Below are 20,464 nucleotides of genomic sequence, written 5' to 3'. Positions count from 1 at the left end.
TTAACTTTGTTTACCTGCACAATTTTGTATGATACTGGGTACCAAGTAAAAAGCACATGCCAATTTATTTCATGTAGAGACGAATACTGTCTTCAATCCAACTAAATTTTCATCTGTTATGTTTCTTATATGTTATGTTTCTTGGCTGTTGGTCTGTAGTCTTTCATGTGCAGCACACTGGGCTCACATCCATATGGGCAAAATTGCTTTTCACAAGTGAATCAGCGGAATCATACAAATATTTTCCACATAAAGAAAATTTCTACACATAACACAAGAGGTAGTATAACCCAGGTTTTTTTTCCTTCAAATATTCTCTTGTATAAAGATACTGTTGTTACAATGATTATGATCATTTTGTAAAACGGTCCCCTCCCCCAGCCTTGTTCACCTTTCTTTTTAAATGGAATGCCTATTGCTCAAATGACAACCAAAAATTTTTACATTTTACACCTGAAAACAGATCAAAGCATGGACTTTTCACCATGCCCTTAACATATATATTTTCACATGAATGATTTCACAATGCTCAGAAGTCCCACAATCACTGTATTCTAAACACTAAGTCTAAAAGTCTGTAATTAGGCATGTAAACGTAAAATACAAAGAAAAATGTGCTGAAGAATTTTCATCCACCAACTCAGTATTTGTGAAATTTATGGAAAGTAGCTTAACACTTGTGAAAGAAAACCATTAAGATAATCTTTAACAACAACACAAAGTAGCTAGTATCTGCATTCAAACAGCACAGCACACAAAAAAAACACAACACATTTCCATGTTTATAAAAAAACCAAAAGATAATGCAGGCTGATATCAGAAAACAAAAAATTTAAGAAGACAATTTGAACCTGCCAGAAACCCCATAAAAAAAAAGACCATAAAGGTAATGTTTATTCATTTTCCATCAACTGGGAGACTACTTAAGTAAAAAAAAAATATATATATAAGACATTAAAAAAAATTCCTGCCACCTCTTGCAATCTGGAGCTGAAGGTACAAATGATATGATGGGGGAAAAAAAACAACAACTTAGACATAAGATTAAACCATTAAAAATCAATACTGCAACTAAAGAAAAGGTTTGTGCTTGAATAATTCAACTGTTCAGAGAATTTCAACACAAGAGATTCTTTGATTATATAAAGACTAGAAATGCATTCCAACAAAAAATTAGTCCCTGTAGCTGTGGCCTGCCATCAGCGTGCCAACTATCCATTGGTCCCATCTGCATGTTTATATGGAATAGGATATTTTTGAAAAATAAATGTCATCATTTACACACAAGAGTAAATGTGTTCACAAAAAGAATCTATGCGAGACCTTCCGTGATCTTTTGTGATAAGCCAGAGTATGTATTCTGCTCATTGCAAGGTGTATATAAATGAAATAATACAAACTATGGAGATGAAATTTTATAGAGCCAACTGTAAAATAAAGCAACAAAATGAATGAACACTAAATATATCGCTTTTCATTCCATTTACATTATTAGACAATGAACACATCAGCACATGGGTGGGGTATTCAAAGTGACTTTCACCTCTTTAGTGACAAATGGAGATTAACAGTAAGTACTTTAAAGCATCTACTTCACAACGTAGAATTTAGAGCTCATTTCATTCCTGCCACTGTCATTTACATTTCCTGAACACCAGGCACCATTCAGCTGTCGAGTAAACAGTTTCACAGAAACAAGACCGAGTGAACTTTAAACCCCTCCAATCACTCAACCATAAACCTCAGGAAAAAAGAAAACAAATGGATAAAGCATTAAATGCAGAACAAAATGCAACGCAAACTTCAGATCCAAGAATTCACAGTTAACACTCAACAAGGATTTTTAAAATTTCTCCCACCCAAAGACCAGAGTACAAATAAGGAAAGCTCAATAAAAGATGCAGAAACATTTCTGTAAAAATCATTTTCTCCCACGATTTACTTCTATCCTTAAAGTGTGGGAGGTTAACATAAAAACTGGATTTACTTTAAGTACATGAGGTATATTTTATATACCATAAACGATGGATTTCAGGTCAGACAATGAGAGGACTGAGAGATCAAAGTCAACAGTGACCAGGGCAGGAAAGCAAACATGTAAAATACAAACAAATTTTTTTATGTCATAAAGTATGTCATGATCATAAAGAGGCACGAACGAGGAGAAGATGTACTTACCCTGCACCAATCCAATGGTAAACCATAAGGTCACATTTGCACTTACTGATCTGTGACGTGAACATTCCTACATGCAACCAAATGTCATTCGCAAGTCATACATCAGTGGAACTTGAGTAAGAGGTTGGGAAACTGGAAAGTTAAAAAAAATTAGTTAAACAGTGGACCGCTGTGATGATGATGAGATGGAAGCCACAGTTTCCATATCACTTTCTGCACTAACTGGCAGGTGCTGGTGAAGATACTCCAGGTGGCCATCGGTGAAGTCACGATTTATTTGTCCAGCACCCTTAAGCACCCACTTTGTGGTCAGCAGTCCTTCAATTCCAACCGGGCCACGTGCATGTATACGTGATGTACTAATGCCAACCTCAGCACCTTTTCGTAAAAAATAAAATACAAAACAAAAATTAAGTTTAAAGTACTGGTGATTGCAAATAATATGCTCTTTGATTCAATTTGGGAACATTATGAGGGTACCTGAAAACTTATCTTAAAACTCTGTGCTTTATTTTTATGTAATAAGATAACCATATTCTTATGAAGGTGTTTTTATGTTTTCTTTTATTTAACTATTTGCTAAATGAATGAATTTGTGCACAATATGATTTAGCAGTCAGTGTATTGAAAGGTGTCTCATGTCTCCTCTACGACTAGTACCTCTGGTAGCACTTTAGGGATGAGAAAAAGAAATATACGAATATACTCCATGATGTCAAACAATAAAATAAAGATAATTAAAACATGCAAGAAAATAACATTTAGTAATTGTTTTTACCTAGGCCAAAACGGTATCCATCTGAAAATCTTGTGCTAGCATTCCTGAACACACAGGCACTGTCCACTAGCTTCAAGAATTTTTCAGCATTTTCAACTGCAAAAGACAGCATTTTCAATCACTCAAAAAGTTAAGCATTTCTCCCTACAGAATGAAGCCATCTGATGCAGTGATCTCTTAAGCATCTCAGAACATGATTTACCTTTGTAAAGATTAACAGAGAAGGTGGGAAGAGCTTAATGATTTAACCATAAGAACATCTGAACAATGAGGGTCATTTAAACAAGTTCTAAGCCTCACCCAGAAGGAGTTGCAGAAACAAGACAGCTTTTCTCAATTTTTCTAAATAGTCCCACTTGACATCACTGCACTTGGTCCAACCATGCTTAAACATTGCAATCCCATCACAATAGAGGGTGCCGTCATGGTCCTTCAGGAACTCCTCCATAGCACATATAACCTCATTACTGTTTCCAAAATGGCGACCACGTAAGTGGAATTTAACTTACAAAATGGGCAAAAGTCAGATGCAGCTAAGTCTCGCGAGTAAGGGGATGGGTAGCAATTCAAAGCTACAGCTGGCTGCTTCAGCTACTGCAACCTGAGCAGAATGGGTGTGTTATCCTGGAGCCCTCAGCTTCCTTCTGCATTTTGACTTGATTGCTTCCTTCACCTGGGACCCATCTTGCAGACAGCTTGCTCAAGATTTCAGTTAAAACAGCGTGGACTTACCTATCTGCTGGGTAGTAAGGTGTCTGTCATACTAAATCCTTACGGCATCAACTTGATCATCAGTGGTTGAGGTTTTTGGACCACCTGACCAAGGGTCATCTGTGCTGACCCTACCCCGCTTTAATTCAGCAGCCCACTTCTTCCCAGTTGCTTAGGAATGGGAGTCCTCAGCAAGTGCCTGTACCATGTCCTTGTCAATTTCCTTGGGTGTCATACCCTTCTTTTGCAGATACTTTATGACTGCCCAGGCCTCTGTTCATTTTTAGATTAGTCGCATTACCCTTCACCTTTGTATGGGCCTCACATGCATACAAATTAAAAAAAATAAATCTGTAGTAGTTTTTCTAGCTTCATAACAAGTGGTAGTTTGTTACCACAACAAAAAAGCTCAGCTATGGCTCTTCTTTCTGGGTGAGGTTAGAACTTTTTGAATGACCCTCACAGACATCCCTACAACTCACCATCATTGGTGACAATAGCATCAGTGTGACCACTGCTGTGCTTGTTTATGTGCCGTATAGCATCATCAACATCATCAACCACTTCTACTGCACACTCCAGTCCACCATACTCTGTACGCATAGATGCTGCCAGAGATGGTCCAAACCTTAGCATCCGACACAGTCTTGGACCAGCATGAATATCAACCTAGATTAAGAATCATATCAAATCCACTCCATGTAAAGGACTTTTTTTCCACTTGGCAGCAGTTTTAACTGGTTTCATGTGTAAATTACTGACAAAACAGCAACTAATACAATTTTTTGAACACTAGTAATCAAACAAATTTAATTATAAAATGTAAAATTAATAATAAAACATACATTATACAAAATACAAAAATAAATAACAGACAAGAAGACAAAAGAATTGTAACTGTTTAAGCAGCTGAAGTGTATTTTAAAAAGAAATGTCATCTCCTCAATCTAAATAAATGTATCAAGGCAATTTAAAGAAGCAAAATATTATGACTATATCTTCTGAATACTCAAGAAGCTGATATCCTAAAACTCATCCTGATTTTTACAACTCAGCATGCTGTTCCATTATCTGTTTATAAAATAAATTTATGACTTTTATTACCTGCTTTACACAAATAACCAATACCTACAGAATTAAATTTAAGATCTAAAGATTTTGCTTTGCATGCAGTAGAAAAAAAGGGTTAAAAAATGTAACTTTTTAATGCATGCTTCTTTTTTTTTTACTGAAGGTATAGAATGATGAAATATCAAGGGCATCACTTTCCATCATGACTAGTCAATTAAGCAATACTTTCTTCTTTTTGTCAATTAATGGAAGCAAATTACATTGCAATACTCTTTAGGTAATGTCTTTTAGCATTACTGAAAGAAGATACCTGGATGCATGACCACACACACACACACAAGCAAATGTACACTCTAAAACACGAAGCCTACTCACTCCCTCAGTCCTGAGCTTTTCACAAATGCGGTCAAAGAGTGGTCCTTCTCTGTGTTTCTTGTGGATTAGAAGTGTCTCCATAGCATTGCAGGCAGCAGGGTAGTCACATTTGGAGTCAATAACTGTTTCCAGCACAAATGCATGCAAAGACACATACACACAGAAAATAAGTAGAATTCAAAAGCACATATACTTAAAGAAGAGTAATGAACCTTTCTTTGACCATATCGTACTAAATCGAGCATAATCCGTTCAAGGTTCATAATGGTTCAACCAAACAAAACTTAAGGCTTTTATTTTTACATAAAACTGCCATGGGTGGGAGTAAATATTTCTAGATATAGTGAAACCATGTCTAGAATACATGAATTGCTCACTGTCTGCAGTTATATATAAGGCTGAAATATATATATGCCCTGTAAATTAATAAGCCAATAATTTTTAACTCATTAATCAAAATGTTGTAACTATAAATTATGACAAATGGATTGTCACTTTATATGGCAAGCCTCTAACCTATTCACTTCAACTGATCTTAAATAAAAATTGTGTGATGGATTTTCTGTTATCATTTTTTTTTTAAAATTGTTAAATAGCTCAAAACTATGCTTTTTTTACACTGCAATTTCTAATGCTCACCCATCTGTATACCCACCTATACGCATGCCATCTCAGGTTCAACATTTTCATCGATGTATACATGGCAGACTCCCTCACTGTGACCCAAAACTGGGATGTTGTGACTGGCTTCTTGGATTTTTTGCACCAGCTGTGCTGAGCCTCGGGGAATGACCAAGTCAATGTAGTCACTCATCTGCAGTAGATCTGCAATATCTTCTCTCCGGCTAACCTAAGAAACAAATGAACAATGATTCTCCCACATTTTTAAAGATACTTTACAAAACAAAAACAAAACATCGAGTAAACACAATAAAGGGAGATTACCTATTTCTGACTCACCAATGCAACAGTATCTGGAGATACAAAGGGAGAAATTGACTCCTGCACCAGAGTGTGCAACAGCTTGTTGCTGTTAGATGCTTCTGTACCTCCTTTCAGTAGCAGGCCATTTCCACTGCAGATGGAAAGAGCCGCAACCTGTGGCAAACAGAAATCAAATAAAAATCTTTTCCAGAGTTTTTTTTTTTAAGAATTGCAATATATAATAATAATAATAACAGTTGGCTTGTATAGCACCTTATCCTCCCCTTTAGACAAGCTCAAGGCGATTCACAGCTGACAGATGTTGTGACGTGAAAATAATGTGACATCAAAACAAAATGTACACCAAGTCAAAGGTCAGTGTCTACACACAGCACAAACGCATTCTGCAGGCCAGATATCAACCATATTATACAAGCTGGAATACATTCCATAGCAAATATAGTTCTATAAGTAGCACACCCAACAGATGGCACCAATCCCACTGGAACAACGGATGAGCCCCCAGTACATGCAAATGTTCAAGTGAACATGAAACTCACTGAACTGCACCATAGTCAAGTCTGCATGTCGAAAAGAAACTGTAGCCATGGAAACGAATGCCATGAATGGTGGCAGGCGCCTCAAAAACACACCTAATTACAAAACCAACACGAGGAAGACCTCGGATAAGACAAAAATACAAAAGAGCTACCCCCTCCCTATCAGCCATTCAAGAACAAAAGTTAAAGACAATAGATGAAAGCCAGTAATGCACATTTACCTGTGGCAAAGCATCTGGTCTTGATTCAAAAATAACCAAAAGCACACCAATTGGGACAGAAATCTGCTCTAAATGGAGATTTTCAGCCATGACAGTGCGCTTCAGCACACGACCCACTGCATTCTGGGAAGATTTGGCAATCTGCCTCAGACCAGTGGCCAAGGTCTGTAACTTCTGCTCGCTCAGGTACAGGCGTGCCATCATATGCTGTGACATACCTGTGTGACATGGTAAGATTAACTGCAGTGAGGATTTCATGGCACATACTTAGATTCATAGTTTAGCTTCTGGCTTCTAAACCAGCTTTTTCTTTTTACTGCAGACCTTTGAAAGTTAAATTTCATGACTGCATTTTCCACAAAACTCTACACATCCTGAAATGGCAACATACCTTTTCTGGGTTTTTTGTAGGTAAATTGTGTTAATTATTTTTTTGGCACACTTTACACACTTATTTATATAAAGATAGAGGAAAATACCAAGTAAAACATGAGCTCACTGTACAACTGATGGTCAACATAAAATTCATTCTTTAAAGAAAATTTTAACTTCAACATTAAAAAAAGTACTAAAGCAGTTGTTTTATGTGATATACATGCCTACTAACACTCCATTTATTTCGCAGATTTGTTAAAGCTCTATTCAAATTGATCTTTCTTCTTTAGTTAATTACTATGTGAAGCAAATTTAACGTGCACAGAGACTGTCAAATGGAAACTTTATCACAGATAGTTGTTAAAGAGAGTTTGCACTGAGTACAGTGTAGAGCCATTAAGCCGAGGTCCAGTAATCTGCGAATTCGCTTCTAACACGTAAGACAGGTATTGACAGCTGTCATTTTGGCATTTTGAATGTCCGTGATTGAATGTTATGCACTGCCGTGGATTAAATATTTGAATGGTGGCTTATAACTTCAAAGAGAAATTTATAGAAGATTAGTCTTTTATTTATCAATAAACAATAAAATAACTTACAATGAAATTGAAATACTAATCTGTTTTATACATGCTGAGTGTCAGCATTATGGAGGCTGCCATTGTAAACGATTCACACCTTACAAAGCTACAAAGAGAAAGGATTGTGATAAAAAAAAAAATCCATTTATTTTTCATTATTTACTGCAATTTATGCAATATAAAAAATATTTAAGCAACGGTTAAACAATTTGGACCTCAATCACCACGGCTAAATGGCTCTACACTGCACTGCACATTATCAAATATATTTTGCCAGATTACCTTGATTGTAGGCCTGATTAATGTCCTGCTGGTTAGCTGCCAAGATATCAGCCTTCTTCTCTATTAATAGATCAGCCAACCGATTGACAATGGCAGAACGGTGCTCCCCAGTCAACGCCTGCAGCTGTCGGCTACCCTCACGTGCTGTAAAAACACATACATACCCCATTAATCAAATGACCCTTTTTATTGATTAGCACACGGTTTTGTTAACTATTTATCTTAAAACAGATTTTTGTGTTTGCAAATAGACCCACCTAGGCGAGCCTGGACCTCCACAGGTGTACCTTGCATTGGTGCCATGGTAAAAAAAGTACCAACTTTCTTGCCCTTCACAATATTCACCACTGCCTTCTCCTCGCATCCATTGCAGATGACAACTGATGTGCCATTCTTAAGTGCCCAGGTTGCAGCTTTGACCTTTAAAAGACAAAAATCACCAAGGGTAACAGTTACTTCTCTAATTTAAATTAAATTTTTAAATATTTGAATAAATTCTGTAATTGTTTGACTGGTGCAAGTTAAAAAAATTTATTTGCAAAATACTTTACTTTTGTCTTGTGAAATGTTTTACATTTTACTTATCTAATTCAAAATGCCCTTTAAAAACTGTACCTTGCTATCCATTCCACCCAAACCAACACGGGACTTGTCTCCAATGATAATTTTTGAATCTTCAGGGCTCATAGGGCAGAAAGAGTGGAGAAGGCGTGAATCAGGCATTCCTGGAGGTGCTGTATAAAGCCCATTTACATCACTCATGATGATGAGCAGCTCGGCCCCAACTTCCACTGCCAGGCGAGCAGCTAGGCTGTCGTTGTCCTTCACACTTATTACCTTGTAAAACCCATAAGCTAGTAATGGCTTCCTCAAAATCATCAACATTTTTAAGTATCAGCATTAAAAAAAATTTACATAGGTAAAGAAAGCAAGAAAGCTTTAAGAAAGAAAGCAAGAAAGCTTTAGCTTTTTAAAAGTTTTGGGTGCATTACTGCAAGAATGGATGAACTGTGAAATCCTCCCCTACATTCTCAGCCACTTGTAAAGTGTATAACACAGATGGAGTAAGAAACAAAGAACTTCATTTGATAATTTATGTCTTGATACAGTGGGGAAAACCTCAGATAATTTAATAAGCAACTTTCTTACAAATTCCAATCAAACAAGTTCAACAAGGAAATAAAAGAATAGAAAAAAGCCCCCAAACAATGTGGTTTCAAATGTTAAAAAAAAAATGAATTCTCACCCCTGCGAGGTCCTTATCTGGTTCTGGTGGTGGTGCAACAGCATCATTGGCATTGATAATTGGAATAATTTTAAGTTTACACAGTTCTGCAAGTGTACTTCTCAAGTTTCTGCGAGTGAATTCATTCTGGAAGTCAGGTTTAGTCACCAGAACCTGACAACAATGAAGGTACTCAATATACCCACTCAGATGCAAGTCTAAATGCTTGTACATGTGCAGTTTACTTACACATCATTAAAGACCTGTTAAGCATCAAGATACACTCAAAGAGGTGAAAACAGACAGGAAATAAGAAGAGACGATGCAATGATTGTGATGTATTCTGCCAGCCTGTGACTGGCAACTCAAGTCTAGTCCTAAAGTAGCGGTGTTGGGACTGTTAACACTAGTTCTAAATATTCTGCAGCTCTTTTGTACAAATCTTAAAACAATATCATTTATTTCCAAAATATTTGACTAAAGCGTCTAATTTCTCTGTATGTTGTTTCAATGAGGAAAATGAATGTGTACTTTGTAAAAATCCATCATACACGTCTGCATGAGTTCATGTCAGTGTAAGACCTAGCTCACCTGAGCAGTCTTGAGACCATATTGTTGAAACATAGCGTCATACATGGACATCAACCCACTCTGTCCAGCAGCTGCACATGCTCGAGGTTCCAGTGTTGGGGGGCGCATCTAAAATAATTTAATCAAACAAAAATCTTCTAATCTACATTACATGCATATGAAATGCAAGTTTTCTACAGCTGTTAAGGCCCAAGAGTTTACTTAGGAATAGGGGCTGGGAGTAGTGGGGTAGCATGACAATGGTTACTGTATTCAGCTGAGGAACAGGTTGCTGATTCAAGGTCTTCTTAAACATGTGACTGGAAAACACCCCATGCTCTCCCCCTGTCACCCACCCAGCATGAATGGGTGCCTAATATATCAGGAACAGTAATGATGGGAAGTGGGAGAGGCTTTGCCTTCCACATGCCTTTATATACTCAAGGTATAAGTTTAGTTTAGTCCTTGTTACTCCTCGAGGAGAATAGGGCCGCAAAAACAGCAGACTCAGTTTTGTGCAGCCCCCTTCAGTTGGGCCCATGTGGTTCCGACATCCTTGGCCTCGCTCTCTTTTTTGTTCTTTTCCAAGTCTGTTTTGGTCTCCCAACTCTCCTCTTTCCCTGAGGAGTCCAATCAAGTGCCTGCTTGGCAATCGTGTCAGCTGGTTTGCACAGGGTGTGTCCTATCCAGCCCTATTTACGCTTTTTGATGTCCTGGCTAGTGACATTCTGGTTGGTTCTTTTCCACAGGCTGCTGTTGGAAATCTTTTTAGGCCACCTTATTTGCAGAATATGGTGTATAGGCATCAGTTGGTAAAGGTCTGGAGCTTGTTGATGGTGTTTGTCACTCTCCAGGTTCAGAACCATACAGCAGGACTGCCTTCACGTTGGTGTAGATGCTGGCCTTACCGCAGAAGGATACTGCTCAGGAGTTCCAGGATGGGCTTAGGCTGTTGAAAGCATGCCTGGCCTTGTTGATGCGGCTTTTCATGTCATCGTCCGCTCTACTGTCTTTGTTGACAATGCTCCCCAGATAGGCAAAGCCATCTGTTTCCAGGACAAGTTATGAGACTGACCCTTTACTATTTAACTGTAAGACTACACTTTAAAGAAAAAGAAAACCCTTCTTAAATTGAATTACAATGGTCAGCTACATATATGGTCTTTAAATCTGACCCGACAAAAGAATATATACTTTCTAATCAATCTGAACATCATGTTAGGGGTAACAATAATGAACAACAATAAAGTTAATTTATATAGTGCCATATCCTAGCCATATGTACATGCCCTTCTCACTTTACAAAGAATGACGCACACATACACACTTAACATAACATGCAAGTACATTATGTTGAGTGTGTTCATGCATAAATGAAAAATCTGGGTTTAGTCTGGTGCTTTATAAATTTTCAAAAAACTGTTTAATCTTCTGCAGAAAATGATATCACGGACAATAGAATTCATGGAAGAGTATCAAATCAATTCAACTGATCACAGTAGTCAAAAATGGCAAATGCAATAGTGTAGCATCTTTTCACAGATTAAGATGTTTAGGAGTTTTACAGCTCATACAACTGTAAATATACATATTGACCAGTTGTGAAATTTTAAAACCAACATCTCTGGACACAGCTTTCAAGCACAATTTAGCAATGTTTAGATTTCTTTCAACTAATTTTACAATAACAAAATATTATGATTTAATGTTAATACTGACATCTTTATTATTTTGTTTGGTTTTTCATTATAAAATCAACTTCAATTTATTGCTATAGATAGAGGGGAGTTGGTGATACCAAGATGCTGATTAAGCAATTCATTTAACATAATAAGCAGTATCACTTAACGTCTCTAATGTAGTACCAATAAGCAGCCTACCCTACAATTCTGTATCCTGCTCACCATGTAGGTAGCAATTCACAAAAAGCCAGGACACTATTATTTCTCTGCAGATTGTAACATCAAGATGAACCTACCACTGTTCACAGCATTATCTATATTATCCTGTATAACTATAGAGCATGCTAGCATTGTATGGAATTCTAATTATTCCTCACAACTGTAACCAAATGGATGCTACAATTTAGTACCAGTAGGATAGTATTAAATAAAGCATTGGGGTGTAGCCATGGACTAGAGAATGAGATATCTTGGATGTAGACATGAACCTCAGGCAAAACTTGGGTTCTCCAAGAGCAAGGAAATGTACATCTTGCAGGTTAGCATATACCACAGAGTACCAGATGTTTATTCAACCTTTATTTACCAGCACAGCGTGCATAGGTAAACACACTTTGGAGCTAGGTCTAGTCCATAGCTACAGCCCCTTAAGTGTAGTGAATAAGAATCTCCTTGCGACAGACATATTCTGATTATGTTTAATGAGTATACTTGTATAATGGAGATGTTAAATTCAAGGATACTAGTAATAATTAGTAGTACATAAAGCAGAAAAACAACCAATAAATACCGTATTACTGAATCACTTAAGTTAAGACTATATGAGGTGACCAACAATTATGTCTCAGACTAAATAAGTGACCCTATCAGGGAAGACTTATGCATACTATTACAATGGTCAACGCTGAAATTATTACCGACTTAAAAAGGTCCTAATCTGTAGTACCTTGTAGTGCTGAACATGAATATGACCATGAAAATTTGTTATTGGCTCTCGTTTTGAAGATATTTGATATAGCTCATTTTCTCTGTTTCACAGTGTAAATCTATCCAGGACTGTAACAAGATCCTAAATAAGCCTAGAATGATGTATGCATCATATTGCATAACACCATCATGCATAAATCCTCCAGAGTTTATTGCATCATTTTCTGAGGTCTTTTACCTCAAAATTAAAACTAGAACTTCGGAGGAGGTGGGTGGAGCAGAAGGTCTGAAAGGCAAGCCAATCTGCCTTAGTCAGATTCCACCCGTCCTTATAAAGATTATCGTACTGCTCCTGACAAGTTAAAAATTGTAAAAATTATAGGAAAGTGATCGCTGCCACACAGGTCATCATATACAGCCCAGTTAAAATCTAATAACAGTGCTAGGCTGATTTGTTAAATTCTTCTTATTAAAAATGTTTTAACTCAACAGACCATCTAAGAAAGTTTAAAATGCAGAACAAAACTGTAAAACACTAATACAACTTGCAAGTGGGGAAGAAAAATCTCTGTCAATGATTACATGCATAATTTGTTGAAAATTACAGCAGGCCCTCAGTATTAATAGGTTTCACTTTTACAGTTTTGATTATTTGACAGTTTGCCATCGATAATTAAATAGGATTTTCTTTGGTTTTTTTTAGTTTTGTGGGCCAGTGGCTAGACTAGAAAATTTAAAGAAAACTAAAGCAAAGTTAAGCAAGTCATAAATGCAAAAAATATGTATAATTAATGAATTGATGTATTTTATCATTTCTACTACAAGTATATAAATAAATTTACAATAAAATGTTAATTTTTTTTTAGGTTTTAATGCGCTAAAGAACTGAAGATTATGCAGTCTGAAAATGCTCTGTGTGTGTGTGTGTGTGTATTAACCCTTGATACTTTTAAAATTTTACATCACACAACATAAAATTCAAAGTATAGTCAATAAAGCATTTCATTTTTTTTTTTTTTTTTTTTTTGGTGCAATGTGTTCTACAGCAATAAGGGTTAAGGTTCAAAGAGGGGCCTATAGTTCTATGTGGTGGTCCTGCAATCCTAACTCCTAGAAATTCCAAGGGCTGACTGTATATAAGATGGCCAATGGTATCAGTCATAAATTATTATTTTGGAAAAGCAAACCAAAGCATACAAAAGTACATCTTTCGAAAAGTTACAAAAGGGAATTACAGCATGGCTTTACATGTTACCTGGATAAGTAGATCCTAATGTAACAAAGCAGAAAAATGTGAGCATCACTTATCCATATATTTATCCCACATCAAGTTTGCATCACTTATCCATATGCTTAACAAATACCCTTCCAGGACAGATGTTAACAATGAATAACAATAAATAGTTATCAAAAACTATGCAGAATGGTGGGCATTTGTATATTTACTCCATTACTCTTTTGAGTACATCCTAACACTTACATTACCTGAAAAACCATCCCTTGGTGGCTGAGCAAGACACACTGAACTGTAAATAGTTAACATTAATTATGCTGATAATGGTTCTTAATTACTCCAACTTACCCCACTTTTGTCTGCACTTAGCAGACTTTGCCTCATGCTCATGGACATGGCAGCTTCTTGACGCAGCTTCTGCTTTCCAAATGCTACAGCTCCACTGGTAACCATTAGCATTTCTCTGCCCTGAGCTTGAAGTTCTGCCACCTAATGGCAAATAAGGTTATGATCTGACTAATAATGGTTCCACTCCCAACAAGATCCTTGACAAGAATACATGTACTATTATCACAAAAATTTATTTGTAGCTTGATGATAAAATGTAAAATCTTACACTCAAACATCTATCAGATCAGTCTATACATTCAAATGCACACAGCAACTGAATAAATTAGGGGTGTCAGTGTGATAACCTGCAAGTGAAAATCTTAAAATAGAATGCACATGTATAAATACCTGCTCAACAATAGAGGCCAGCCGACCAAGTGCTAAACCACACTCATCTTCTCGAGTGATGACAGCACTTCCAAGTTTGACCACCACACGTTTTACTTTGGCTAAGTCACTTCGCATGATTAATGCAGTCCCTTGTACTTGCTGCTGATCTGTGCAGTAGCAATTCCTATGAGACTTGAAGCCAGCCATATGTTGTGCCATGCTGGCTATTCAAGAGTGCACGAGTCTGGGCACAAGATAAAATGGAAGAGGCACCGAAGCTGGCTGGCAATTTCAACAGTATCTTTGTCCTGAGCATTTTTACCTGAAAACAAAAAAAATAATTCTGATTAAAAATGATTTTTAAATGGCTTTATTATAATGACTATGTGAATGTAGTTCATAATCAATGTCAGTCATCTGAAGTGAGGTCACACAACATAAAGGGTGTTACATGTACTAAAAAATAAATTTCTTAGTTTGTACAGCATGCTCAATCTGGAATGTTCTCCTTATGAAATAATTTCAAATGGTTTCCTTGTATAATTATAATATATATAGCAGTTCACGACTGGTAGAAGTCACACTGATCAAAGACACACAACTTAACAAGTGTTCATGAAAATGTTTATCTTCTACAGCACTTTCCTTCTAAGCCGTTTTTACCAATAACTAAAAAGTAAGGTAAAGGTTGACTTGTAACTTTTCTGTAGTTGGAAAGCGAAGTACTAGAGACAATCAAATGGCCAGCTTTCTTGCTGCTGTTATATTATTAGTAAAGAAATGAAAAATCTTTCTCATATTTTATTAGTGTTAGAGAACAGGTATGCGTATAAGAATATGCTTTTCTTTAAAAAGGTTAAACTTAAATATGATTTAATTAAAAGACAGAAGAAAACAGGAAAGTCAAGTATTTATTATATTTTAAACAAAGTGTCACTTAGACTTTATGCCTATAGATTTATGTCATTTGATTTAGCAGTTTACCTTACTATGGAGAAAAAAAATAAGGCACTTTTAGGAACCAAGTTATTTTGAACAAGCTCTTTATAATTATTTCTTTTTCTAATAGTATATATTTTTTATTAGCCTACTGGTCCACTAGAATAAACAGCTGCATGTTCCTTACACCTAAAAATGTGTAAATTTCATCATACATTGCTGTGTCAAAAGATGATGCAACAGTATTGGTTTTCGCAGCTGTAATAACACTGCTGCAGCTTTTTTGCTTTGATTAAGAGGCTAAAACAAAATAATAAGGGTTTTTCTTTGCTAAAGGATTCTTAATCTACACATGCATTTAAAAAAAATTTAAATTGTCAGTTTATAAGTTATGATAGGTATGTAGGTCAATCTGGCTGGGTTGCAAATGCAAAAAGCATGTGTTAATAACTTTTATTATTTGAACAATACTCAGATGAAAAAAAATAAAATCATGGACTACAAGAAGAGTTTAGTTTAAACACTCAGAATAACAAAAAGGTATGAAAAGGAAAAAAATGCAGAAGAATGGAGAATGTGACACAGATTATAAAGATAATCAACAAAGCATATGCTTTATTTTATATCTGTATTTGCTGTTAGTGTTTTACATATATTTTTATACATACAAATATCTTCTAAGCATACATAATATGAAACAAGTGACAAACTTTTTATAACAGTACATTTATCGTTTAACAATATCAGGCCTTAAGGCTGTCCCAGTGCAGATCATAAGATATGACAATATGCACAGCTGACACCTGTTCTGAAATTTCCTACAAACAAGATAACCCTTTTACACTTAGGTCTTGAATGTTAATGAACCCAGGTTTCTCATTTATGCCACCACCATCACCCCCCACACACACACACACACATGTTTTTAAACTAATATTTGTTCCCCACACCCCACCCCCCGAGTAAGGTTCAAAGTCCACATATATTTATTTTGTCCAACTGAATAACAGCAGGACTCAAAGTTAATTGAGTGATTATAGCAATATTTACAACCCTGAACAAGAATACTATACTCACATTATATGCCTCTCGTATTGTAAGCTGAATCCAAAAGTCATAAATTTTTCTCAAGGGTGGTTGGAGTTTTATGTTACAAATAAGAGTTCTCTCAGACACAGAAACTTTGATTCACCTTCAACTCACTTAAGCCCAATACTTGGCTGACCTCATTATAACAGTACTACATAAAAAGCCAACATCTTTTCATAAAAGTGAATAAATGTTTAACAATTATATATCACATCCATCAAAAAGTGTTTAACTAAGCAGCAATAGGTCAATGCTTTATTAAAAAAAATTATGTAAATAAGCCACCATCTTCCTGCTAAACACTTTACACATTAAGTAAAATCTTATCCTATTACTCTGTGATTTTGTTAAATATTCTCTCTTTTTGAGCTTTTTTCAAATATAAATGCTAAAATAATATTTATTGTTTTATGGCTGTTTAGTTTTTATATTTCAAATTGCCTGAAATCAGTTGTAGCCTTATCTGTGAAGAAGCACACAGTAAAAAATCAAAAATATTGCGTTTTTCCATTAATAAAATTCCCCAGGAAAAATTGCATGGGACAAATTTACTTTTGATTACATGCTTTACAAACCAGAAAGATGTCGGAATTATAGTTATTAGGGGTTAGGTTATAGTTATGGATAAAAGAAGGGTTTGAGTTTTTTCTTTTTCCATCATAGCATCCATAACATTGTATGTCAAGGCATGATAAGCCCTTCCAAAGTAAATATGCTCTAAACAGGCAATTTTGGGGCACTTATGAATATATATGTAATCCACTTCTGACATTTAAAGTGTCTCCTCAAAACATTGGCATGATTTACCAGAAGAATGAGAAGAAATACTTCTTTTGATGGCCATAAAGTGTTAACTCCTCACTACCTCTCTCTCTTTCACAAACACACACACCCCCCCAACCACCCAGTCACACTTCCACACAGTCAGTAGTGCAAAGGAGTCTGAATAACAAAGGTTTGCTCACCAAGCTTTGTGACCTTGTGCTGATGTAGCTGCTAATAGCTGACTTCTACATTTGTTGCCCACCTTCATTTACGGTATTGACCACCAGTATTTATATGTATATGCCTTGCTCAATTCCAATATTTTTATGACTTAATTTAGTGATTATTTAGATTAATAGTCAATACTGCCATCATTTAGCAACAGGTTATCTGCCATCCAAAACATCAGATTTGTCAAATTTAAATCAATTCCATCTCTTTATGCTATTTCTTCATATTCAACAAGTCGATATGTTGCACATTTCGCTTAACAGAATCTGACTATCTCTGTTTACAGGCTACAACCATACTGAAGCGACTAGACGGTAAAAAGAAAGGCCTCACACTCGACGAGTATATAACATCAAGAAACCCAAATACTCGTAGTTATTTTATTTGTGAGTTACCAAAGATAAGATATTCATTCATATTTCTTCATTAATTAATTCACACGCGTTAGCATTTGCCGCCTTTTTAATTTCTAAATGCTTTAACACGTGTAAAATCTACAAGAAGCACTCCCCACATACTCACGCTTTGTTGTCGTAAGCTCGGAGAACAAGAGCGCGATCGGCAACTCTGAGGGCTCAGCTCACAGCTCCTTTCTAAATCTGAACACTGTTCAGGCGTCAATACATGTTTTTATCTTCTTCTTCACGCAGTTTATTGAGATAATAGATCTCAGAATAACCTGCTTGATGCTGGTTTCAGTACTTGAGGTGAAGGTCGTCTGTCTATGGAGGTGAAGGTCGTTATTCCGGCTCTTCCGACTGTCGTCGTCACGACACAGACCGACCGCTGTTGTCTCGTGTAACCAGCACGCCAGTCTCTGATGGCTACGTAGGGGTGGGCTGGTTGTACAAGAACAACAAAGGTGGAATATCCGCACACTGTATAGTTATTGATTCAGTTTCACTCGGCGGCTGCCGTCTCTCTACTCTCACTTCCCAATCCAAAAAGCCCGATCGCCACCGTCAAGCTACGTACGCTACTTTATTTTCCTAACGTCAAGCATTCCAGAGCCATCCATCCCCTTTTCCAGCCCACTAGGTACCACTCGACACACCCACCTCGCCACTGTCTGGTCATTGTTTTCCCAAGTTCTCAGGCTGGCAACTTCGGGTGTAGCGAAAGACCCGCGGGTGGGCAGCTCAAGGCCGGCTATTACAAACGCGGCCGGCGTGGGAAAGGGACAGGACGTCGTTCGACCCCTCCTTACAAAGAAAGACATAACTCAGTACACTACTAGAGTACTACACTCAAAAAGTCATTGTTTTTGTCGTTATGTGAACAATCGGTTAGAAAAAAAGATCATGGTAATCCCGAAGAAACTCTAGGGACGCAGTTCGTGAAAACGGTTCCATCTAGTCTGTTGATCCTACTTCTCTGCACAAAGACTATTATTGTCTACCCTATTTCTCACCAATACCCGCTACTAGATCGAGCTGTGTGGCATGGGTCACGATCGAACCGGGTGGTGTGTGCACTTGTGGGTTTAGAGTAAGACGCGGTTGCATGCTTGCAAAATGAAGGTAGTCGTGGAAGGGACTGGCTATCATTCGGCTGGGCTTGGCAGCCTATTAAACGTCCCCTCTTCGAGTCATGCATGACATGTCTGGGTCTGGTCTGAGTTTTAAGCAGGTTACAACACGTTTTGTTAACTATCAAATCAGTAAAACAGTTCTACAAATTATGGACTGTGATTTATTGAGTTCTTGAATTTGGTACTGTAGAGGGAGCTCTTGTTGAGGGCAGCGAGTACCGCTGACAGCGGTTGTTTCCTCCACCCCGCATCCCCTTCCACGCTTGGTCGTGTGAGCGGCGCAGGGCGAGACGGACACCAACAACGGGTGACGTAGCACCCAAACTGTCCGGTATAAATAGCAGGCAAAAATCTATCTTTGCGCCTGTTATCTCGCCATGGGAACCGGTCCTTCTTGTAAAGCAGTGAAACATTACAAAAATCGTTCTGCTGTAGAATATCTGTGCATATCTACATTGACTATGCATTTGCTACCACTACCACCTCCTCCTCCTCCCGATGTAGTTGTTTGTTGGGTGATAGAGAAACTGTAAGAGCCCCTAGCTGTTCTCCTCCCCCTCTCGTCAGCCCTATTACAGGTACATCTCTCCCTTTCCCCAACCGCTGTGATGACATTGGATCATGGATCAGTGGATTTCCAGAACGGTGGGCTACGTATATATACGCTCTTATTGCCTTAAGTTGAAACAACACAATACAAATTCAGCAGCAGAGGGCAACATCGCTAGCACTCATCCCCGATATTAAAAACCAAATCTGCATTTTTTCACTTTTATATTAGCATGATAATATTTTACATAAAAATACCTTTATTTTCGATCTTTAATTACCCACTAAATTTAATTTGCATTTTTCATCAAAAGCGAGATTCACAAACAACTGATTAAGAAAATAAAAACACGATGCACAATAAACTCTTTATAAAGACAGATATTCTTTTCATAAATCTTGCATAGTGATCTTCACCTCGGACCTTTTCATTACTTTTTTAACGTATGATACAATGATACATTACAATCTACAGCTCTCCTTCGTATTTCATACTCTCTTACATGTATTAGAATTAGACCTTGCAGACATGCATTTTGGGACGATTCTATATTATCTTCCAACTCACCTATATAACACAGTGGCGTAGGAAGATGTTCGGCGTTGGGGGGGCAAACTCCCTGCTGACAGTGAACGGCGTTCGCACTCGCACATTACGTAAAAAAGATGGGGGGGGGGTACTGCACGCACGCACGTACACTGAGGTAGCATCACAACACGCTGTTATTGTTAAAAGGCAAAGCAGAATTAAATAAGAAAAAACAAATTAAAGAATGACTCCCCGGCTAACGCATTCACAACGCATACTGGCCAGGGTAGCCATCGGGTGGAAAAACAAAGGTAAATATTAATTAAGCCTACTCACCCAACGGCTCGTGACACGCTTTGTTCTATCTCACAACAAACGCGGGAAATTGGTTGCTGGAACCCTCTTCTAGACACCACG

The 20,464-nt window shown here is 37.1% G+C and overlaps 1 protein-coding gene across 1 annotated transcript; it reads right to left on the bottom strand.

The window, feature by feature from the left end:
* Window positions 1-46: 46 nt before the first annotated feature.
* LOC112563752 (delta-1-pyrroline-5-carboxylate synthase-like) lies at window positions 47-18,449 on the bottom strand. The gene is given in 15 exon segments (XM_025238043.1): window positions 47-2,556; window positions 2,957-3,052; window positions 4,150-4,336; window positions 5,114-5,235; window positions 5,753-5,963; window positions 6,074-6,211; window positions 6,819-7,036; window positions 8,057-8,200; window positions 8,314-8,476; window positions 8,672-8,893; window positions 9,303-9,455; window positions 9,873-9,980; window positions 14,043-14,183; window positions 14,433-14,736; window positions 17,961-18,449. Coding segments are annotated over 14 exon segments (2,328 nt in total). The 5' UTR covers window positions 14,634-14,736; window positions 17,961-18,449; the 3' UTR covers window positions 47-2,332.
* Between the last annotated feature and the right edge of the window lie 2,015 nt (window positions 18,450-20,464).

This window comes from Pomacea canaliculata, linkage group LG5 (genome assembly GCF_003073045.1).
Source record: "Pomacea canaliculata isolate SZHN2017 linkage group LG5, ASM307304v1, whole genome shotgun sequence".
Taxonomy (NCBI): Eukaryota; Metazoa; Mollusca; class Gastropoda; order Architaenioglossa; family Ampullariidae; genus Pomacea; species Pomacea canaliculata.
The sequence above is the reverse complement of the archived record's forward strand: the minus strand, read 5'-3'. Positions and strand labels throughout refer to the sequence as shown.